This window comes from Protopterus annectens, chromosome 13.part0 (genome assembly GCF_019279795.1).
Source record: "Protopterus annectens isolate FY-2018-M chromosome 13.part0, PAN1.0, whole genome shotgun sequence".
NCBI lineage: Eukaryota > Metazoa > Chordata > Ceratodontiformes > Protopteridae > Protopterus > Protopterus annectens.
The window spans coordinates 665,315,707-665,341,121 of NC_056747.1; the positions used below are offsets into that span (position 1 = coordinate 665,315,707).

The following is a 25,415-nucleotide window of genomic DNA, read 5'->3' on the forward strand; positions in this document are numbered from 1 at the left end:
ATTCAATATCGCACAACAAAACATTCCTCAGAAGATTTCCTTAAAGAACTTTGCAATCTCCCATCAATAAACTCTATACTCCCCACAGATCATGAATTACAAACCCCACCATTTATCCCCCCCTCTACTTCAAATGCATACATCCCAAATAAGTCTCTACTCTACTCAAAAATATTCCCACCAATACCACTTCTGTATCAGACAACATAAACTTTGGGTTTATATATATATATAAATATATATATATATATATGCACATATATATACACATATATATATATATATATATATATATATATATGTACATATATATACTATATATATATATATATATATATATATATATATATATATATATATATATCTATATCTATATATATATATATGTATATATCTATATATGTACACACACACATACACACATATATATATATATATATATATATATATATATCTGGGTTCCATACACTAGATCAAATTTTCACTAATTCGAAATAGTGCATGGAATGCTCACTGCAGCGAAAGTGCACTTACGCGAAGGTCAGTACAATGAATGGGCATTGTACTGAACTTCCGTACAGTACTCATGGACCTTAGGGTTAGGGCACAGGTCACAGTAAGGGGATAGCTCATATGGCTATCCCCTTACCATGACCAGTGCCCTAACCCTAAGGTCCATGACAACTGCAGCGCAGTGAAAGACATAGCAATGTCCTCCACTATGGTGTGATAGTCACAAACCTTAGGGTTACGGCATGGGTTAGGGTAAGGGGATAGCTTTACTAACTATCCCCTTACCCTAACCCATGCCCTAAACCTAAGGTCTGTGACTATCGCACCATAGTGGAGGACATAACTTGTTTTTTTATGTCCTCCACTATGCTGTGGTGTTTTCGGTGAAGTGCACTTACGCAAAAGTTCACTTTCATTAAAGTGAACTTTCGCAGAAGTGAGGCTCCCTATTACAAGTTCAAAGTAGTGAACTTTCGTTCTTGTAATAGGAATCCATATATATATATATATATATATATATATATATATATATATATATATATGGGTCACCTTTAAAACCTCGAAATCGCGTTTGCCCGACACGGAATCCGACGGGACGAGAATACCGACAACGCAGATGACCGACAAGGTGAGAACCCGATGGACTCGGTAAGTGTGCGATCGAGTGAGGGATTTAGTGTTAGGGAGCAGACAGGTAAGTGTGCGATAGTGAGGGACTGTGGGTTAGGGGTGGGTTATGTGAGTTAGGGTGCATGTAGGGTGTGTGTGCGATGGTGAGGGACTGTGGGTTAGGGGTGGGTTAAGTGAGTTAGGGTTAGGGTGCAGGTAGGGTGTGTGTGCGATGGTGAGGGACTGTGGGTTTAGGGGTGGGTAAGTGAGTTAGGGTTAGGGTGCAGGTAGGGTAAGTGTGCGGTAGTGTCGGACCTTAGGGTTAGGGTTTGGGTTAGGGATAGTGCATATGTTATGTAGTGTACTGTGTTGTTTACGTGTAGTGTGTTGGTGTAATGGTTTTCGGTGTTTTGCGTTGTCGGCGTTTTTTGTTGTCGGTCTTTTCGTGTCGGTCATTAGTGTGTCGGGCAAATGCGATTTCGAGGTTTTAAAGGTGATCCATATATATATATATATATATATATATATATATAAAAAACATCTTTGTTTCTCACAAAACAGCACAGCACAAATTTGGAAAACTGCTCTAATGACCCACCCCAAATCAAACTAACCCAGAAGATACCTCTCACTTCTGCCCAATATCCATTCTCCCAACTTTGGACAAACTTGTAGAAAATTTAGTCTACTCTCAACTCTCTCACTATATCCAACAGTATCACCAGCATGGCTTTTGGTCTGGAAAAGGTACTATGACAGCATGTAACTGATGACATCTTGTAAAACATTGCTAGAGGTGTCCTTACAGATGTCCTGTTTACAGACCAGACAAAAGACATTTGACCTCAATGACCACTTTTTTCTGCAAAACAAATTAATTGAAATTGGTATCAGCCAAACAAAACTCCCTGGTTTAAAAATGTCTTCACTGTCAGATACCTCACAGTTAAAAGAGGATCCTCTCAATCAGAATCTGTACCTGTTATCAAGGTGTACCACAAGGATCCATTCTTGCCCGGCTCCTCTTCTCCATATTCATTAACAAGCTTTCTTTTGACCCCCCCAACCCCCACCATCTTCCACGTATCCTCTATGCAGACATGTTCATTTATGACTAAGTCACTCTCATACCAACATTCAATCCCAACTACAGTCAGGCTTACATGAACTCCACCAATAGCTCATACAACATATACTACTTCTCAACCCCTCCAAGACCAAAACTATGCTTTTTAGAACTCCAAAGAAAATTTGCCAAGCATCCGACTCGATCTTTGCCTTACATAACCATACCATAGAAAAACAGCCACTACATCCGCATACCTACGATTAAGGCTTGGCCTATCTCTAAACTTCCATTTATACATAGACAGATTGACAGCAAAACACACTCCCTCCTCTTCTGGGTGAAAAAACATCTCTCCTCTTCCATCTTAACCAGCCAGAGCAGCCATCAGCAAAGGAGTTGACCTCTCCCATCTAGAATATAGTCCACCCATTTTTGCATTTGTCTCCCAAGAAAAGCAATGCCACACTCTCCAACAACATCTGCGGATTCATTACAAACTCACTCCTCCATCAGCATCACCCTAGAAACAGCAAAATGGCTACCCATAAAACAAAATTCTAACCTAGTATTAGGATCTCAAATCTGCAAACTACTGCAACTCTAGACATTTACTCCCCTCGCAGCCAAACATCATGCAAAAAGTCCTTATAAGCTGATACACTACTACAAAACACCATCAACTCTCATTACCCCTACAATCAAACTCCACATCACTGAATATGCACTCTCCGCACAGGCAGCTACTCTTTGGCAAGATCTCCTCATTGAACCAAAGGAAATAAACACTTACTCCAAATTCAGAATGCAACTCGAAATTAACATCTTCATCCAAACCAAATGCTTCAGCTTTGACACAGGATAAAGCACTGAATCCATTATCCCTATCTACTTTCAATGTCTCTTCTCTTCTTACAGAATTAATGAAGGTTGATTCACTTCAGAAACAAGTAAAATTACTTACATCAAAAAGGCCACCTACAACACATGATTCTATGGCTCTAATCTGTTAATGTGCTGTTCCAAGGCCATAAAATTCCCCGAGGCCAGTGGTGCAATGGATAATGCATTTGACAACAGATCAGAAGATTGAAGGTTCAACTCCTGCCTGGCTTGGTTGACACATTTTGAGTTGGAGATTGGTATAGTGGTTAAGATGTTTGCCTCACAAACAAGAGGTGGAAGGTTTGATTCTCACCAAGGGAAATTGGCTACGCTTAAAATGGCCCACAAGGGCAGTTAGGCTTCCTATGAACCATAATATACCATTTTTATGTCGTCAAACAATTCCCCTTCCAGACGTCACATGCCCTCTTAATGTAAAGGCGGCAGAGTGATAGAAGTGTTGTAGAAATTACTGCCAGGAAAGCTTAGCTCTCTGCACTAACTGCCGGATATCAATCACAGACAGAATATGAAGAAGTAGTGCACTGCCACTAGCATAGTTGTTGACAACAGCCCCCACAACAGGGGAAATGTACCTTCTTTTCAACATTCAGTGACTTTGTTGCCGTTTATAACACGTAAGAGGGAACAGGGGGCTTTGCCTACCATAAAAGATACAATTAATGAAAAAGTGAGTTTCACATTCATGGGCTGTATGGGACCTTTTTGATGTGATGAATTTCACTGTCTTCACTTTTCACTGAGAAACATGAGTTTCATCATGCACCTGAACAAACCAGCTCTTAGAGTTGGCAATGTCAGAATCAGAAAGAGAAAGACGCATACATACTTTCCATCTACAGGTAACTTCATGGAAGCAAACTCACCATTTCCAAGCTTTATTTGAAGTTTCTAATTACAAGAGAAAAACATTCATACAATTTAAGAAAGTTTATGCATTATATCTTTGCTCTGAATGACTCATCACTGGTAGATGAGAATTTACTTCATCTTCAAAATTTTGGTACTTACGTATTATCGCAACCAGATTTTTAACGGCAATAGCGGTTGCTTCACAATCATTAAATATGCTAGTTAATGTTGTAGAATGTCTATTTTTGTACCACAAAAGTGTGTTTTCTTTACTTACATCAACAAAATGTAAAAAACATAGTGTTCATGTTTCTTTCAGCACTTTACCACAAGCATATTTATTATTTCAAGTCCGCCTGCTGCACGCTCCTTTGCTTGCCCATAAAAAAGACTGCTTCCCACCACATAGTAAAAGAAAACCACCGAAAGACCCATCAACATCATTATCTTAGTAATGAAATCAATGATCGCTGTAGTATGCGCTTTTGTCAGAACATGCCAGCTTCACAAATGTAAAACATCAGTCCTACCAAGTTTTTCATAGAAAAATGACCACAGAATCAGCTGTCAACATCATCCACCCTCACGATTTAAAAGCATTAGTAATTCAATGGTTCTTTTCAAGACCGATTAAAACATTGTTAAAATAAAAAGTTTACGAAAGCCACATTTTTTGTCTCTGTGTTTTCCTTATCCGAACTTATCCTTACCTAAACTAGCTGCAGTGTTTTGAACATCTCATAGGAAGCAAAGACAATCGAGGGGATTTTCAAGTAGAAAAAATTGCAGTACTGCAAAATCATTTTGACATTCTTCATTCGAGTTTTTTTTTTTTTTGGATTACCCTCTCTATTGTAATCGATCCCCAAAGTGAGACTATCATTAGGGGAATGAAAGGAAGTTAGCAAATTCAAAAGATTTTGCAGTACTGCCATTGTTTCTACTTGAAAATCCTCTCGATTGTCTTTGCTTCCCATCAAATGTTCTGATGTAGGTAAAAGGGCACAGACGCTGCAGCTAGTTTCTCCAGTCAAGCTACCGCAGTCGGTGAAGAAGCAGCAGCGGAAGAAAATGGTGACTACTTTCCCAAGCCCTCTGCTTACAGCTCAGCCTTCCATCAAAACTTAAAAATGTCTGACCTTACTTGTAAAACACAAATTAGACAGACCTTACAGGGCAAACCCAAACATCCATTCTTCAATTTTACGTCAGTTATCGCAGCATGAAAATCTGGTTGCGATAATACGCAAGTACCAACATTTTTTGAGCCACTTGCAATTACCTTTACTTTTTATAAACTATACATGCTACATTTTGGACAAAATGTTTATTTCAGCAGGCACTTACTGTTGTTTACTGTTAGTTATAATAATTCTTTCTTGCCTGCTTTCTGTTATATATACTGAAAACCAGAAAAATACTCATTACATAATGCAACAATTACACTAAACTATATATTATAAGATTTCACTTCTGTTTAAAACTCTCCAAATTAATGATGAACACAGACAGTTATTTGTTCTTGTGGTCTATGGTCTGGCAGTTAATGCAGAGAATTACGGTTCTGAGCTACTAACAAGCTGCCTCCTACAGTCAAGAGTACAGAGTTTGTCTCTTTCCACCTCCATTTGCCTGCTGAATGCCCTCATGTTACATGGACACTTGTGTCCAGTGCGTTCATCCTGTTAACAAATGCATAAAAACATACTGTGCAGTGGTGTAGTGGCTAGTACTGCTACCTCCCAGGGCTGGTTTCTCTGGTTCAGTCCGCAGAAGGGGTGCCTTCTGTGTAGAGTTCATATATCCTCCCTGTATACACGGGAGGGGTTTGTCACATGTTCTAGTTTCCCCTTTCAGAGATATGGTGCAGTGGCAGTCCTCCAAACTGCCCAAAGTTATGCATGCATGGGTATTCTATAATAGATTTATTTTTTTGGTTTTGACTACTTACATGAAGATCAAATTTGAGATTGTCGTCAGTTATAATGCCAAGCGGTTTTGTATAAGGAACAACCTATATGAGAGTGTTATCAAAAAAGGTAAGTGAAAATTTAGCTTTCTTTTGTCTAAAGGATTTAGGAAAGGACAAAAATAATGTTTTTGAGGGCGTTTAAGAGAAGCTGTGCTTTGTTTAACCAGGATGCGATAGAACAAAAGGATTCTTGAGCACTGAAGTAACTAAAAATTATCAGCAGAGCATATCAGGGTAGACTGCAGACCTCTCATCTGTCCCTGTCTTGGAGGAACATTCCTACTTGCAGACCTGATTTATCCCTACACAGGATGTCCTAATTTTTGGAGGTGTGTCCCTATTTTCAGACTTCATTTACCCCTTCACACAATTTTCTGAATTCCCCTCATCACATATGATTTTTGAACAGTCTACCAAACAGAAAACAACACTGCATGACCAATATACTACTGGCAACAACAATTTAAAGGAAGAGGACACACATCTTACATCTCCCTTTTTCTGAAACAAAAAGTAAATGGCCTCGTGTGGCAGAATTTTGCAATACAGTTCATTAAGGTCAGTAGATTTTACACCGTCTCACTGATAATGTGCTTATACTTTCCAATCATTTTTGTCACTCTGTTTTTTAAATGTGTTTCTAAGTAATATCCCACATTCCTACTGGAAGCAAGAATAGTTAGCTGCTATTTGGTACTCAGCTTTTAAATTAATCAAATGTCCAGATTTTTGGTTGGATGCTCCTAAAAGAGCATCTGTTCCGATTTTCATTATTTGCAGGTTGAGAGGTATATAGTAGAGTGATCAGCATACTGGACTAGTTTGACTTCCTTGCTAGCAGAATATAAACTGTTCATAAAGATGTTAGAGAGGAGAAGTCCAAGTATAGAGCTTACAGGTACTCCTGTAGGGACAGGCAGAAATGGAGAGAATGATGTTTCCCCATTTAACCCATTAATATCCATCTGCCAGCCATTAACCCAATTGAGAGAGTCATTGGAAAGGCCAAGTAAGGATAGCCGATGAAAAAGTTTAATGAGAAACAATATCAAAGGATTTTGACAAGTCTAGAAATACTGCAGATATAAGATGGCTTTTGCTTGGTTAACAGCATCTGAGAAGGTGAGGAGGGCTGTAGTTATACTATCACCTAGGTGGAAGGCATGCTGTGCAGAAGTGATGAGATTACTGTTATGGAGATATGTGCAGAAGTGATGAGATTACTGTTATGGAGATATTGGAGTAATTGTAAATAAACAAGGATGACTAATGTAGAGTCAATTTACTAATGTTACTGTGTTGAACAAGCCATAATTGCGGTGGTGGTGCTGCGGTAGCGTTTGTCGCTTCACAGTAAGACATTGTCCTGTTCGATTCTTAGCTAGAGCGTCTTCTGTGTGGAGACAGGAGTGAATGGGCGTACCTTCGTTGAAGGTTGTGCGTCAGGGCCGGCAACTCGGCAGTAAAAATCTACTGCCAATCATTAGCAGACTGGAGTTCCGCTGTGGCGACCCCTAACTGGGAAAAGCCAAAAGACACAACAACAACTGTGTTGAACAAGCCCAATTGTGACCACCCTTTGTTTTGATCTGGAGGGAAAAAAAAACAGTTTTTATTAATCCGACAGCAAGAATTGACATTTGACCTACTTTGACAAAGCAGAGTTAAAGAATTACTAGCATTGCAGATGTTGTCATTAGCATTCCGTTTTTCTGTACAGTATAGCTGGCTGGGGGCGGGGGGGGGGGCTACCACTGCAGTTTGTTGATTTTGTTATCGGCGTTATCATCTCAAATAATTTATTATTAAGCTTAGTTCTCTAGTTTTATTCTGGTATGGGATGCCTTGCACCTCCCTCGCTTGTGTCCATATCAGTTTTGCTAGGTGTTCAAGCCTCCTTCTACACCCCACAGCATGCCACAACGAATTGGTAGATGCATGTGCCTTATGAATGTGTCTGTGCATCCTGCAAAACATTGTCATTCTAAGATTAATTTCCTCATTCCATGACAGTGTTTGCCAAAATTAAATCCCAAAATCCAAACACAACAGCCATGCTGCTGCTGTATTTATTCTACTCATGTTAGAACTGTACATTTACACTGTACATTTACACTAAGCTTAACAAGGTTCAAGTTGGCTAGCTGAGCTCAGTAAACTATGCCACCCCAGAAGGTAGGAATTAGACCTAAATAACAAGCTAGCCAGTCTATTCCAGATCCCTCTGGTAACCCAGTTAGACCCCACATTCTGTGCATGAAGGTATGATTACACTAGCAGTGATCTCACCCATACAATAACAGTGAAAGTGATGTAATTGCCAGACTGTACTGAACACAACCCAGTGACAGAAGGTTCAGTTCCCCACACACCTCTGTAGGGTCAACAGCAGAAAACAGTAAAATGGGAAAACCAGTAAATAGCTTAGTTCTTGAAAGAAGCAAATGCAAGTTATATTTATGTTAAAGAAACAGAGTAACATAACATTTAAAAATACAACTTCTTTGCTGAATTAATGTAGAGAGGGGCTGTAGCCTAAAAGCACCCAGCCACAATTTCTTTTAATACTTGGTAATCATGTATTGCACTCTGCCAATTTAATGTCCTTTTCTTTTTACTTGGCATCTCTGGAATCCATTCCCCATGCTATACACCCACATATCTTCTTACCTTTTGTCACTGTCTTTTTACGTAATATAATGTTATTTTATTTATTAGTTGACAGGAGTGAAACACTATCTATTTAAATGACTTGTTCAGAGTCAAGCAGTAAGCAAATGAAACCTAAAAGAATCAAACCTTGGACTAGAGGAAGCAATGCATTAACAGCTCATAGCTTTGTGCTGCTAGACTCAGCCCGATAGCACTGTCTGGTTAAATGACTTGCTCAGAATCACCCAGTAAGTAAGCAGAGATTAGATCTATCAAACCTTTGACTACAGAAAGCAGCTCATACAACAGTGTTAACTGCCAGACAAGAAGTCACAGCTTCCCATTAAAGAGCATAACCTTGCACTACTTTACAGTAAATTCAGGCTGGCATATGACTGCCCACCATGCAAGCTGCTGGTCTCTTGAAACTTGACCCTTCTATCAGTAACCAATGAGCCACTCTTACAGTCTTCAAACTAATTCTACTCCAGCAGTATCAAAGATAAATATACTGAATAGAACCAGGACCAACACTAAACCTTGTGGCACTCCATTGCTTATTAACGTTTTCCTGACAGTTATCCTCCGAGGGCATCCCTGCTTTAAATACTTCATTGAAAAACTAGATATATGACATCCATACAGTTCCTCTTGTCCACCTCAGTGATGATCCAGTTATAGAACTAGACAAGGCTGAACCATTAAGATGTCTGATGTACGAAGTCAATGCACCACAGACATAGCTGGCTTTAGGCACAAGTGAATCCTATGGTCACTTGGGCTCCCCTAGTCCTTGAGGGCCCCCTGTCACAGCAAGTTATCTTTCATATTCTGTAACATGTTTGCCAAACCAACAAAAACTAGTACAACAATTCTGTGTACTTAATGAACCAGATGGGTAATTATATTGCCTTTAAAATTCAAAGATATCTCTGGTTATAGTAACAGCATTTTGTCAAGTAACAGGTTTCATAATTTCATTAAATGCTTTACCACTGACATAGTGTCCTTAACTTGAATCCTGATGGTGGACATTTCTCCAGTAAAACTAAAATGTCCTGCTTTAGGCACCTGCAATACCCGTAGGTGAAGGGGGACTACTCATACTTGACTTTGTGGGGGCCCCACAAAAACTACTTATGGCTAGGGGGAAAATGAGGAGAAAAAAGGATTCATTTTCTGATTATGAGCTTTTTCTGAAATGGGTTGTGATATGTCCTTGTTAGGATAAAGCCAGTAATCAGTGAATGGACATAATCAATGCAAGTGCAAGAGAACAGCACCACAGAGTGACCGATCTCTGTGTTTACCTTGGGCTCTAAAAAGAGCTGGCGCTTCTGATCTTCGGTGATAGTTCTCTTTCAGGGAGATTAATAAATACTAGCAGAACACCAGATACTATAACTTTTAACTTTGTTCAATAATTCTAAACAAAGCCAAGGATAATAGCAAAATAAAGGCTCAAAATCATGAACATTTTTTAAAATATTACTCTAATTTACTTACAAAGTTAACAGATGGATGTATTTTGCATTGATGTGCATTTTTTGGACAATAAGAAGCATGATACTCTGATACATGGATTTATTGAATATCTGCAATCCTCAATGATTTAGCAGCAAATTAAACTTTTTATGAGGGAAAGAGAAAACTTATGAGGCAAAATCGGGGGCATTCTGCTAAATCAGGGGCAGTGACTGGTATGCACTACTCCTCAGTGAGGTATATAAATGTGACTCACCCCTGCTGTTGTCTGATGACCAGTCACTGACCTGGTGTGCTAGTACAACAATTGCATGATATACTGCTATTTGCTTAAATCACTGCAAAATTAGTATTGCCATGCCTTATGTGTTTGTATTTCTGTGTGTGTGTCTCTCGTGTGTTGCACTGTAAGCCTAACAAACTGGCTATAATTTGTTTAATTTTAGGTGGGTTCATAGGCTCATAGGTAGGTACTAGTCTATCTGCCCAAAGGAATTTATAAGCCTAGCCGGAATGTGTTGGCTTTCACCGCCCCCTTAGATTAGTTCCCTGTGCCTCTGTACAGCAGAGCCATTGAAGTGATCCGTGGGGTAAACTTTCTGTTCCCCATCCACTCGTCAAGGTTTCTCTTGAAGAGGGTTAGCGAGGAGCTCTGCCTAATGTAGATTGGAATCTTGTTCCAGAGCATGGGAAGTCTCTGGGACAGGAATCTATCCCTCCAGCACATCCTATTTATTGTTGTAGTGAGGTTTGGATCAATGAAGTGTGTGGCTCGAGGGGATATGGTTTTCTTTAGGTGGAGCATGTCCATCAATTCTGGGTTGGACATAGCCTTGTATGTCAGGCAGAGATCACCTCTGAGTAGGCGGTATGCAACAGAGTACAGCTGGAGTTTCTTCAGTCGGGCTGCATAGGGCATCTACTTGAGGCCAGTGATCCTCTTGGTGAGGTACTTCTGTGGTCTTTCCAGTTGTTGCAGGTGTCTTGTAAGGTACATCCCAAATGGGGCATTGTACTCTATGATGGGTCTGATGAGTGATGCATAGAGGGGCCCAATGACCTCTTTCGATCTGGATGCAAACCCTTTTGTGATTATGTGAGCCACATAGAAGGATTTTCTAACCACTTTGGCAATGTGATTATCAAAGGAGAGGTTACTATCTACTTGGGTCCCCAGATCCCTTATAACGTCTTCCATATTTAGGGGGCTGCCACCTATGTGGTAGTTTGTGGGTACTTTGTTTTTTCCAAAGGGGATGACTATGCACTTTTTGGCATTTAGTTTGAGGCCATGGTTTTGACACCAGGTATTTGTCTCAGTGAGACCTTTTTGGTGTATGTCTGTGTCAGCCGGAGAGTCAGTTATAGCCTCTAGTTTGCATGCACTTTTTGGCATTTAGTTTGAGGCCATGGTTTTGACACCAGGTATTTGTCTCAGTGAGACCTTTTTGGTGTATGTCTGTGTCAGCCGGAGAGTCAGTTATAGCCTCTAGTTTGCAGTCATCTGTGAACTTGGTCAGCCATAGCCCTCCTTTACTTGCATGTACCTCTGAGAAGTATATACCAAACAGGAGGGGTCCTAGGACTGAGCCCTGGGGAACGCCACTTGTAACCGGTTTAGAGTCAGACCTAGCTCCCGCAACTCTTAACATGTGGGTTCTGTCCGTGAGCCAGTTGGCAACTCATCTCGTGATGTAGGGGTTTATGTTCAGGCTGGTGAGCTTGTCTATAATACCTGAGTGAGGAATGGTGTCGAAGGCCTTTGCGAGGTCTAGGTAGGCTCTGTGTGGACCACCTTTCTCTCATCTATAGCCTTGGTAACGGTCTCAAAGAAGTCCACCAGGTTTAGGAGGCATGATCTGCCCTTAACAAAGCCGAGCTGGGTAGGGTCCAGTGTTTGGACATTTCCAATGTCTCTGTTAATGAGATCCATGATGATGCACTCCATAACTTTGCAGACCAAGCTAGTCAGGCTTATAGGGCGATAGTTGCCAGGGTCTGTTGTGGCTCCACCTTTGTGAAGTGGAATAACCGTTGCTGTGCGCCACTCCGTGGGCATGTAGCCTGTGGAGAGGCTGAGTTTAAACAGTGTGTTTAGGTCAGGAGTTAAGTTCATCTTTGAGCTCGTATAGGACACAGCCTGGGACACCATCCGGTCCATTGATGCTGTGTTTTTTGCTTTGGAGTGGGCTGTTTTAACCTGAGTGTCTGTGATTTCAGGGGCACTACATTCTTCTGGCATAGTTATGGGCCCTTTTGGGGGTGAGAGGGGCTAAAGTTTGCACTGAACCTGTCTGCAAGGATGTTGGCTATATCAGTCGGTTCAGTGTATTTTGTGCCATTCTGCACTAACTCCGAGCAGATCTGAGAATTGCCACTTAGATTCTTGACATAGCTAAAGAATGCCTTGTGGTTATCTTTGGAGTCCATGGCAATGTTTCATTTCGAAGCTAGCCTTGGATGATTTTATGAGGGAACATAGTTTCTTGCTGATACTGATCAGGGATGTCTTCCCTTCTTGGGATTTTACTCTTTTCTGTACTAGTTTCTTCCTTCTATTGTATAGCTTGTTTATGGCAGGGGTCCACCAGACTGGTTTCCTTTTCTTGGAGGAGTGAGTCTTGGTTTTCTTTGGGAGAGCACGATCCATGCATTCTTGTAGGTGCCCGTAGTGTGCATTAGTAAAGGATTTTGCAGCTTGGACAGCGTTATCCTTTAGCATGGAGGCTTTGAAACTTCCCACCTTGGTCTTAAGTAACGTGACGTTTGCTTTAGAAAAGATTTTCACTGTGGTTTCTTTGACCAGGGGTGGTGGTGGAATGTGGATATCCACAGTGATTAGTTTATGGTCAGATCTAACTAGCAAGGGGTTGACCTCCGGTGTGGAACACCGGTCGCCCATGTTGGTGATGACCAGGTCCAATATGTTGTCACGTCTGGTGGGGGTGCTGAACAGTTGATCCAGGGCATTTGAGTTTATAAATTCTAGGAAACGTTGGGCAAGGGATTTAGTACTGAAGTAGTTCTCCCAGTTAATGTTTGGGCAATTGAAATCACCCAATATCAAGGTGTTTGGTAGGACCTTTATGTTTCCCAGTGTTTCCAAGAATGCGGAGTGGGGGTCCTAGGACATGGTGGGTGACCTGTAGCAGGCTATAATTTGAATAGCAGTTTTGCCCGTTGTTAGCTGCATGTGGATGATCTCTGAAGCATCGTGCTGTGCCACTTAACTGGATGTGTGGGTATCCGTGATGAATATGGATACTCCTCCGCCTTTTGTATTTTGATCCGGGTTTTGTGGCCGAAATGTATGGTATGAGTTGTAGCCTGGTAGTGCTGGGGTGCTCTCTGGAGCCTTAAACCAGGTTTCTGTTACTGCACATACATCGATTTTCTCCATATTGAGGAGTGCCTCGAGTGCGTGCATTTTGAGGTTTAGACGTCTGGCATTGAGTAGCATTACCCTCAGTTTTTTGTTACTTGTGCCATTTACAGCAGTGAGTTTGTCTTTTGTGCCTTGCCTAAAAAAGGCACTATGGGGGTGGCAAGAGCCTTGGCCAGTATTCGAATGCCTAAGGGTGACAGGTGCAAGCCATCTCTAGCGAAGCAGTGTGGCTTGTCGAGCATGTCATCCCAGGCAGACACTGGATCCCCTTTGAATGACACCAGTAGCTTAGCCAATTGTTGAAACTGATAATTTTTTCTTTATACCGTGGTATCACTCTTGATGAGGGCAGGATGCTACTCAGGGTCAGGGTCATACCGGCCTGGACTACATGATCAGAGAGCTCTTCCATGTCTCTTTTCATGTAGTCCAGGGAGGTACAGCTCAGATCATTCACACCAACATGGACAATGACAGAGTCATATTTGTACTTGTTCTGGAGTGACCTGAGTGCTTGAGTTATGTGGCAGATCCTGGCACCCGACAGGCAGCTAACAGTAACCTTCTCCTTGTTCAGCCTAGTCAGTGGGACGTCAGTGTGCCTGACTATAGAGTCACCTATTACTAGTGTGTTGAGTGTTATTTTGCCTTAAGGGCTGTGATTGTGTGGCACACTGGTTTTGTGAAGTATGTGTTTCATGGTTTGTGTTAGGGGGTGGAGGTTGCTTGGATGTCTGCTTTGGAGGTCTCTGTTGCTTTTGCAGATTTTTATTTAGAGTTTGTTTTCATGTATTTATGTGTGGTTCTTGACAGTTTTGGTTTCATAGATCTATGTGAAACTGGCAGTGCGATGCAAGTAATTCCCTTCTCCTTTTGGCTGCCTGGTCCAGTCTTGGGTTGAGAGAGCTTAGCCTCCAGTTTGGCTGTATAATTGCATCTCTCGCGTGTATTAGTGTTTGGTGGAAGGAGGAGAGGATTGCCTGTGTACATGAGGCAATTGTAACATTGCCTCAAAATGCCCAGATTCACCAGTTGGACAGGAGAGTACACCTGAAACTGCCCTTTGGACATGCCTGGATAGGTACAGTGAACTGTTTTACTGATTGGCTGGTAAGGTCGAATAGAGAGTCTTGTCCTTCTCTACAGTATTGGGGGGGGTCTAGTGCTAAGGTTTATTAGTGCTTGCTATGAGTTTTGAGCAAGTGCCGGTATGAGAAGTGAATGGTCTGAGTGCTTAAGTTGAAAGTTTGGCTAGTTCCAAGGGAAAAATTGAAGAGTAGACTTTGTGGAGCCGGGAATACTTATATATGCCCGGCGCACTAAACCACACAAATGCGGGTTTTATAGCAGGGAAATGAAAGAGATAGAAATTAGCCCAAAATGGCCAATAAACTACTAATTTCTGGGCTGAATCCACTCCTCCAGGGACAGATAGGCTGCTCAAGGCTCTCCCTCTCACAGTGAACAGAGAAACTTCCTTCTACCCAAGTAAGGTATGGGCAAACACAGAAACTTGTAACACAGCCCTGAATTCTGCACTAACCTGAAAACTGGACTATACTAGCTTAGAAAGGCGGGAAAACAAGTATATTTTTATTTATTTATTTTTTTCTAGCACAAACGTCATCAGCATTGCCATTATTGCTCATGTGTGTATTGGGGGACACATGTTTGCAGTGTACTTAAGAGTAACAAACTGGCCATATTTTCTTTCACTTACCACTGCAATCATAGATCTTACACACGATAGGTGGCTATCTTTGGTGGTCTGGCAAGAAGAGGATCGGCATAACTGTTAATTGCCACTGTGGCGCAGCGAATAGCCCTGCCATCTCATAGTGAGTGAGTAGCACTGCCATCTCACAGTGCTTTCCTCTGGTTGAACTGTTAGCTATGTTTTTATATGTGGAGACTGCAGGCCTTTCTCTGTCTATTTGCACATCTATTCTTCTACTCGTATTGGTCCCAGTAGCTCAAATACATGCAGAAGTTTAAATGAAATTCCTCCAGTTACTCTAAAGGTGAGCATGCAGTGAGTGTGTGTGTGTGTGTGTGTGTGTGTGTGTTTGTGTAAGAAAAAAACATTAATGTTTACCTGTGCACACACACATACAGAAAATAATGCTGAGTATACACACAACTCTTCTGAGCAGCAGAAAAAAATGCAGTTAACAAGTAATTCTACTTCAAAAGTAAGACATACAATATATCACAGAACATTCAGACATTTACAGCTTCGAGGAGTCTGTGGCTTCCACAACCCAGACTGTAAATGCATTTTGACATGGACTTATTGGTTGCTTCTGCTCTCAACTGTATCGCATCTAAAATTAAGCTTATTCAGAGGTGTCTAAAGAACGTTGCTGCAGGTTATGCAGGGAGACTGGGGATGGTGTGGTCATTACTTTAATTTTCATCACAATCAAACTCAAGACATATACACAGGAGGTCATTATAGCTTGTATTGGTTCTGGAGACAGTGTGGTTACTATTTATTTTACTTTTCTCACAGATCTCAGTAGTGAACAAAACGTTACTATAGCTTGGGTAGGGGCAGCGTACTGTATAATTGCAACAAAGTGTAATATATTACTGTAATATTTTTTTCACTTTCCTCACAATCACACATCAGGCATATTTGCAGGTGGCTGCATTTAGGATGCAGTGGTGAGTAGTGTGGAGGCATGCTATTTACATGAATGACAGCAGTCACATGAAATACATTACTGTGGCCATTTGAACCTTGGCTTCATCCCAAACACCAAAGGGCTGTACTGACAGTAACTATCATTTTTTTTTTTGGGGGGGGGGACTGGAAGGCAAGCAGTATTCCTAGATAAAATTGGTGTATCTTCAGAACAACTTTCTTGTTAGTTTATTGTTTGCTACTATTTTTTCAGCTTTAAACATTACACTTTGGCACAATTTATGTGCCTTCCTTGAAAAAAAGACCAGAATTCTTTTCTTACTCATGCTTTTTGTTAAGGTCACCACTGGATTAAAAGATTGGGAAAATGTTCTACAATGCATCCCTGAGCATTGATGACCCTATGTTTTTTGGGAGTCTTGGCTTAATTGAGTTATTTTCCAAATAGTTATTACTGTGCTGTCTTGGTCAGGAAAAATGTGCTGAAAGGATGACAGGAAACCTAAAGTTGAACAGCAACACTGAATTTCTTTCCTTAATCATAACTTCTGTTCAAGCCATCATTTTTGTGAAAAGGTTATGTAAAAAATAAATAAATAAACTTTAAAATGTGCTTCAGAGCATATAGAAAGTAATAGTTTTCTGAAAAAGCTGAAGAGTAAAGCAAAATGTGAGAAAATAAATAAAAAAGTAATGTACATGGCATGGGGAGCACTGGAAGATGTGCGTGAGGGGTGAAACAGTAGGCGTTTCTTTGGGCACGACTTCTCCCAATCCAGCCCTGTACACAGAGTTGCAATGTATCAGTGCTGCAACTAAATACCCAAAAATGTGAATGTCGCTCTGAGAGATGAGCCAACACAGTGTGGTACACAGGACTGTCATAATGTAAGAACATTGCAGCTTCAGTTCACTTGTGCATGTTGTTGTTGTTTTTCTTTCAGCTTTTCCTGGTTAGGGGTTGCCACAGTGGAACTCCGGTCTGCTAATGATTGGCAGATTTTTACGGTGCTGCTGTGCCAGCCCGACGCCCAGCCTTCAACGAAGGCACGCCCATTCACGCATGCCTTTCGAATGCCACTTGACTGCGGGGAGGACATGCAGACTCCACACAGAAGGCACTCCAGCCAAGAATCGAATGGGAAAATCTCTTGCTGTGAGGTGACAACTCTACCGCTGCACCACAGTTCGCTCGTGCATACTACTCCTAAAACTCTGCAGCATGAACGAAGTAGAGTTGCCACCTTTTGAAATACACACAATAAGACATTTTGTCAAAACATGAGATTTTGCTGAACAAATTATACCCACAGCTAGTACAAAGGACCCTAGAACTAAAAGGCTGCTTAGGAAGGGTGAGAGTAACAGGGCAATACTGAAAGTGTGCAGGGGTCTCCCAACCTGAAAGTGCTAACTCTGGCCCTGATCAGAGATCAGCAAGACATTTTTCATACAGGAACTCCATGAACTTGCAGATCAGAATATGTCCCATAACTTTCTGTGAAATACATGCGAGTCTAAAAGACTTGTTAGTTAACTAGAATAAACTCTTCTGGAAGGAAACCATACAGTTCTGCTGCACCACTCTAGTATCTAAAGACAAACTACAAATTCTGGCACTGGTTCACCAGGCACTAATTATGGTAACTTAGCACTCTGGAAGGCAGCTCATTAGGGCTTTCATCTCCATAAAGATTCCTTCCTGAGCATATTACTGAGATAAACCTTAAAGATACACTGAACTCTGCTAATATATGTTAAAAAATGCTCTCTACTGTGACAATACCAATCATTAAATGTAATCCTGTGAAATATATAAAAAATCAATTTATTAAAGAAAGAAGTAAGAAGAAAAAAACAGGAGCTGATGCATACCTTAGAGTTCGGAAATATGGCAGGACAGGCATAAGTCTCCAAAGTTCCACAGGGCCCAAGTTAGAATTCTCCAAGTCCAGTAACTCTACATCACTGGTAAGTTGAAGGACAAATGCCAGCTCTGTGTAGCCAATAGCAGAGGACTTCACATTCGATTGGGCAAAGTCACTTGACAGCTGCTCCAGTCTTTCCCTCAGTGCTGGGTCCCTGGCCTCATAAAGGCAGTGACACACATTTACTAACCTCTCAGGGGAAAGGGACTCAAGTGTTAACTGTTTGTGAAGGACCTTAATCAGAAAGTGGACATCCTGCACGGCCTGTTGCCGACTGAATATTCCTTCTAAAATCCTAAACGTTTCAGGAACCAGGAGACCACAGACAAACCTACAGAACAGGTCCAAATGTCCAGTCGGTGACTGACTGCTGAGGAAGCACACTTCTTTCACACGTTTACGGAGAAGTCTTTCTGTACCACACATTCTAAGCATTCTTGCTCCAACCTTATGAAAAAATGAAAGTGGTACCTTTCCAAGGTACAAGAAGGGGTTTCTACCAGAGTATGACTCCATCACATAAAACAGAGCAGCACAGAACTCCTGGACACTGGTATGCAAAAAATGATAGGTCTTATGGAAAGCAAAATTATTCTGGTCTTCTCTCAAGACCTCAACCATAAATAAGCTTGACAAGCATCCCTGACTGACATTACATCTAGGCAAGTCTTCTGGGTCAAATATAAATTTTTGCTCCATGAGGCCCTTAAAAGCCAATCCTCCAAGTTCATTGAGACAGTTCCGGAAAATCTCCAAAGACTCTCTTGCATTTACTAGGCACTGAACAGAAGTAACATCTTTATCAACACCATGAAAAATCACAATAGCTTTCAAAAAACGACAGTAGATATCAGTAACAGTAGTGGCATTATCAGTGGCATCCAAAGACATGTCTTTCTCCTGCAAGGCAGTAGATGTTATCCAGCAAAAGGCAGGGATATGGCACATCAGGGAAAGAGGTTTACGGACTGAAACATATTCCCAAATTTTGTTTGCACATGCTTCAGAAGCACATGCTTTTTTAAAATATTCTTTTTGCTGTTCCGATGAAAAACCAAAAATCTGGTAGAAGTTCTTTATGTACATCTCTGGAATTTTGCAAATTGCATGAGGTCTCGATGTGAGAACAACTGCACAATCAGGTAACAAGTGACCTTTAATTATATTCACAATTATGCCGCTTATATGCTGAGGTAATTCTGGGTCGGAACAAGTCTGTATTTTTCCAAAATGTAGATGGAACTTAAATTCATCCAAGCCATCAAAAATCAGTAACAGTCTATGCTGCTCAGAATTCAAAAGCTGCTCCCAAACAGTCTTTAAATGGTTGTAATGCGATACCATAAGCTGCATCAGGCTAATAGATTCAGTGATCAGGTTCAAGTCTCTTAATGAAAAGAACAAGACCAAAGGCATAACCACATTACTCTCTTCAAATTTTACAGCCCACACCTGAATGACTTTTTTTATCACCGTGGTTTTTCCACTGCCAGCCACACCAGAAATCAGTGTTAAACCTGTATGTCCGTTAAGCAGTGCCTCGCAGATATCCACACGTTGGCAAATTGAACTGTGTTGCCTTTCTATATTTCTGAAGGAATTTCTCACCTCAGTAACTTCATGCTGCCTCTGACTCACATACAACTCTCTTCTGACAACAGTTATATCTGTATAGCGCTCTCCAAAACTTGCACGCCGCTTACCATTTGCTATATACTCATCCATTATCCCATGGCGCTGTGCCAAAATTTTCCAGTGTAATGCAAAACAACTTGAAATGTGAGACTGGTCTAACTCATTCACTTTATGTTGCTGGTCAGTAAGCTTGTGACCTACTGCACTGTGACTAACTGGTTTTGATGGAATTTTGTTAAATCTGTCAGATTTTAACATCAGAATAAACTTCTTACATGCACCATTCCCTCTGCAGTCTAGTATATCCAAAAGAGTTCTCATCTTTTCCATTTCTGTGTTTTCACTTCTGACTGTACAATCATCTTCCCTGGTTATAATCCTTTCAGACAACGATGCATCAAGAATTCGTTCAATCTGGTCACTCCACTTCTCCACAAGTGTAGGTCGCATACCCTTCAGGAGCATCTGCTCCCTACCTACATCCATTACTTTTGCATATACTTTCATCCACCACACATCCCTAAAAACACTCCTAGTACATGATGATTATTATAGATGAAATACATTTGTCCTCTGGTCACAGAACACATGCCACAAGATCTGAAAGTCATTTTGGCCGCAATGCATACTTCACAAAATACGTCGTTAGCCTTTAAATTACTGGACTGTGAAGGATTTTAAGCAGAAAGTGGACATCCTGCAGGGGCCTGCTGCCAAGTGAATATCCCTTCTAAAATCCTAATGGTTGCAAGAACAGAAATAAGAGTTACTGCCACATTTTGCAAGTAGGCACAACTTACAAACCGCTGAATCTGGTTTGCACAGCTGCATACACAACCAAAGAAACTCTTTTTCAACTCTTCGTAACCACAAAGTTACTTCTACAACAAAGTTACTCTGTGCTTTTTGTAAGAACTGTGTTAACTCCCTCCATTATTTTTAAAATAAAAAATTCTTCGGGATGTAGTCGGAAATTCTGAGACAAAAGCTTAGTTAAATCTGTCGTACCATTATATCAAATGTTTCACAATAACCATGCCCATTCTTAAAAAGAAAAAAAAAACTAAATCAATCGCCGACTGAATACTCCTATTTCTTTACTTTCACTTTGCAGCAGAATGGTGGAGGAGGAATCATGTGACTGAGTTTGACGTTTGGGAGCTCTGCTCGTTCTGTGGCGGAGGGTGTGAAAGGCAGTCGCTGGTGCGTCATTGTTTGGAAGTCAGCCTCCTGTAAAACTGTTCCAGCTGTTCCGAAGGGGAAATCCACAGCCGTAGTTTAAATGGGCTTATACTAGCTAGCATGCCTGATTGTTGGTAGATCTCAGAGCGGTGCAGGGGAGGATTGATGGGACTGGAACGGGCGATTGCACTAGGTGGTGTGCGAGTACCACCTGGTGACAGCTGGGCTTATGCCAAGTAAACCGCGCTGTACAACTTAAAAGGGGGGGCTAACATTTTACCTTCTTCAATTATAGGGTTACCACCCGACCCTCTGTGGGTAGTTGGGGGGGGGGGGGGGATGATAAATGTCCTGAGATTTTAAGACAAAAAATATTTCTTGAGTTTTCTGTAATAGTTACATAAGACCGTTATTTTGTAATTGAAACTTGTTATATGAAATAGCACAAGTAACTCGACAAGAATAAGCTTTTATTTTGACAAAAAAGAAGTATTGCTCTTTGCACTGGCCTGGGGTATCTTTTGCTGTGAAACAAAGGAGGCATTGTACTGTCTGATGAATGCCAAACAGTGGAACAATGACTCCCTTGGACGCTCAGTATTGAATGATTTCCTTACCACTGCAGACACATGATGGTCAAAGGCTAGATTACTATCTATGTGTGTCCCCAAGTCCCTGACTACTGAGTCAACTCTAAGGGGTGTGTTGTCAATATGATAGTTGCCAGGGATGGATGACTTCCCAAAGGACACAATTATGCATTTCTTGGCATTTAGTTTTAGTCCATGGCTCTGACACCAGTTGCTTGTCTGTGTCAGCCCCACCTGGAGAACATTTGTGTCAGTGTGGAATGCAATGACAGCTCCTAATTCGTAATCATCTGCAAATTTAATCAACCAGACGACTGACATTGGTCTTGACTTCAGTGAAATAAATGCTAAAAAGGAGCGGTCCAAGGACTGATCCCTCAGGGACTCCACTTGTGACTGGCCTCTTTGTAGAGGTAGACTCCCTAATTCTAACTTCCTGGGTCCTGTTTGTGAGCCAGTTGGCTATCCACCTGGTGACATACGAGTTTGTCTCTAACCAGCGTGGTAGATCTAATATCAAATAAGAACATAAGCATCAAGTCCTGCATTTTTATTGCATTACTTTAGAATGTAATGAAACAGATTTCACTGAGACTATACTCAGTGTAAAATGCAGTGATAGGAGAGGGGAGGATACTGATAGATAACAGAATTCAGAAACAGAAGTCTGCTAAGGACAGATGTGCAATTAGGATTTAGATACTGTGTGTGAGTCTAGGAAATCTCAAAGAGCCAGTAGAGCAAAATGATGTTAGAGCTAGTATTAAGACAAGCTAAAAGAAAAAAAACAAGTGTGAAGATGTATATGTGTGTGTGTGTTTGTACGAAGATTCTCAGGCTCAGAAAACAAAGCAGAGGGAAGCGTCACAGATGGGCCACACATAGGGACAGTGTCAGACCAAGCCAAACAGAGACGCACACACACATATCTATATAGATACACCGCAAGACCCCCATATACATATATAGACACATAAGTTAGAGCTGGGAGTGCTGCCCAGTTCAGACATGGCAAGTAAATTCTCAATCCTCTTAAGTTAGTTGTTGAGGACAAAGCTAAGTAATGTTGTGGTTAACTCCCCCGTGGGTTGATGTAAATGTAAATCCTTTGAGATTCCTACTTCTCATGGGTGGTGGTTGGGTTTGCCACCTGTGTTAGGTCCCTGGTGTTCTTGGATAGCTGCAAACTCTTGGATGGACTTCTCTCTGTTCTTGGGAAAAACAGTTATCTGATCTGCCTTAAATTCAAATATGGAAGACTAGTACTCAGGGCATTTGAATATGAAAGCCCTTTATTAGGCAGATGACCGCTGCTTAAAAGATTGAGTGAACATTGTCAGGTATGTACTATTTATTGCCAGACAAGTGATGACAAGTGGAGTACCTCAGGGTTCAGTCCTGGGACCGCTCTTGTTTGGCATCTACTTCTCTGAAGTACAGGCCAACACTAAGGGACTCTGGCTAACAAAGTTCACAGATGACTGCAAACTGGGAGCCATTATTGAATCCCCAAATGATGTGGATACTCTACAAAAGGGCCTTACAGAAACAGATGCTTGGTGCCAGAGCCATGGGCTCAAGCTCAATGCCAAGAAATGTATAGTTATCCCCTTTGGGAAAAAACATGTATCTGTGAATTACCATATAGGTGGCAGTACACTAAACACCGAAAGTGTAATAAGAGACTTAGGGACACAGGTGGACAGTGATCTCACCTTCGATAACCACATCGCCACAACAGTCAGGAAATCCTACTATGTGGCACACCTCATCACTAAGGGCTTTTCATCCAGAAAAAAGGAGGTCATTGTCCCACTGTACTCATCCCTCATTAGACCCATTATAGAATACAATGCCCCATTTGGTATGTACCTCTCAAGACATCTGCAACAACTGGAAAGGCTGCAGAAATACCTCACTAAAAGACTCACAAGCCTAAAACAGATGCCCTACACTGACCGTCTTAAAAAACTCCAGCTATACTCTGTTGCATATCGTCTACTCAGAGGCGATCTCTGCTTAACATACAAGGCCATGTCAAACCCAGAGCTGTTGGACATGCTACACTTAAAGAAATCCCAATCCCTCAGAGCCACACGCTCCAGGGATCTAAACCTTGTCATCACAATAAACAAAACATGCTGGAGGGATAGGTTCCTGACCCAGAGACTCCCCAGACTCTGGAATAGATTGCCCATACATGTCAAGCAGAGTGCCTCTTTGGCCCTCTTCAAAAGGAACCTTGACCATTGGATGGGAGAAAGGAAATTCATCCCAGCGATTACGTCAGTCACCCTGCTAGACAGGGGTTCAGGGAAGTAAATAGTGTGGGCAGAAATAGCCAGGGAATTGTTTTGGCTAGGCTTGCATAGGCCCTAGGGCTGATAGCCTAGTACCAACCTATGAACCATATCAGTGGGCTGAGCTTAAGGATGTTCCCTTCCATTATAACAGAGTGGGTGTGTTGTAGAGAACTAAGACCACCTGTGTTTGTCATGGTAGGTATGAACCTAGTTGTCTGGGGGTGGGCACATTCATCAAAACTTTGTTCTCATTTTGCAGCTTAAAAGTTAGTGGAACATCCAAGTATAAATCACTAAAGCATGAAGAAAACTTTTTACAAAAAAATAAGTTTCCCAGTATTACCAAACTTGTCCATATTTTCTCCTAGGGAGGTTCTTTTAGATTTTAGAATACAAACCTATGAGAAAGCAGAACAAAAGCCCATGTGTAAAAATGCATTTATACAAATCTTGGATCACTAGTTTATTAAAACCCTGGTAACCTCAACCTGACATCTTAAGCTTAATGTCATTTCAGTTTGGTCGAGCTAAACAAGGTGGCTATAATAGATTTCAGTGGAATCTAATGAAATAAGGGGTGATTGCAGCTATGAGCCATGCTCAAGGGTGTAGCTAGGCATACTCTTTGTACCCTAAAGAGGAAATTTTTTTTCTGAGCATGTTAGAAACTTTGGGGCTTTATGAAGCCATATTATGTCTATAACCATCTAGATTAATGCCTCTAACAACATGTATGTAGTTTACTTATAGAGAGGACTGGAAATCTTTCTCTAAATGATCAAATAATTCCACCAGTGCTTGACTAGGTATACACCAAACAAAATCCGAAGAAAACCAAGTCAGTCCAAAAGGAAACCACAAAGCAGCATTTAAATAATCCAAATAAAAATAAAACAGAGAATGGTTAAACACTTTCATCTGTAAATGTGTTTTTAACTACTTTTAACTATTTTGTACTATTTTAAATTATTTCAGTTCTTTACATGTATTTATTGCAAGCATGTTTCTTTAAATGCATTGGTTGTTTTGGAGGGGCGTGCTTCTTTGAATGTTTTAAGCAGAACTTTGAATTTAATATGGGTGGTTCTGAAGATGTCTGACTTTACAGATGAAAGCACTTATCCATTCTCTGTTTTATTTTTATTTGGATTATTAAAACGCTGCTTTGTGGTTTCCTTTAGGACTGACTTGGTTTTCTTTGGATTTTGTTTGGTGTATACCTGGTCAAGCACTGGTGGAATTATTTTGGTTACTGGCTTTTTTATCTTTAGTGCTTCATGATGTCTAATGGAAGCCTGCAACAGCTTACTCCTGAAACGCCCTTTTCTCAAGGTGACAGTGCTGGTAATCTTACTTTGCTGCTGCAGCAACTGACACAATCAGTGTCATTGCTTAATACTAATATTTTGGAACTATGTGGCCAGTGATGTATTACTGACAACCCCAGTGAAGGAACTTCTTATTCTGCAGCTACATGTAATGCTACTACCTTTCATGGGACTCAGGGGCAAAAAGTAACAAAACAAATGTTACAGTGTCTAAGGTTGCTTACAGTATTTCTGACAACAACACAAGAGATGGTAGCAGTGACTTTTCAACAGCACCCAAAGTACATGCTTGGTTGGACAAGTTTGATTACAATACTCGTGTTACTTTAGACAATGCTGGTAACAATGAATCTTTGACTATC

The 25,415-nt window shown here is 41.0% G+C and overlaps 1 protein-coding gene across 2 annotated transcripts in view; it reads right to left on the reverse strand.

The window, feature by feature from the left end:
- The window catches only part of LOC122787571 (nucleotide-binding oligomerization domain-containing protein 2-like), a 326,951-nt gene extending 306,068 nt beyond the window's left edge, over nucleotides 1-20,883 (reverse strand). For both annotated transcript variants that reach the window (XM_044054354.1, XM_044054353.1), the window contains exon 1: nucleotides 17,963-20,883. In XM_044054354.1, the coding sequence (XP_043910289.1) occupies nucleotides 17,963-20,157 (2,195 nt within the window). In that variant the 5' untranslated portion in view covers nucleotides 20,158-20,883. The remainder of the gene's footprint in view (nucleotides 1-17,962) is intronic.
- Between the last annotated feature and the right edge of the window lie 4,532 nt (nucleotides 20,884-25,415).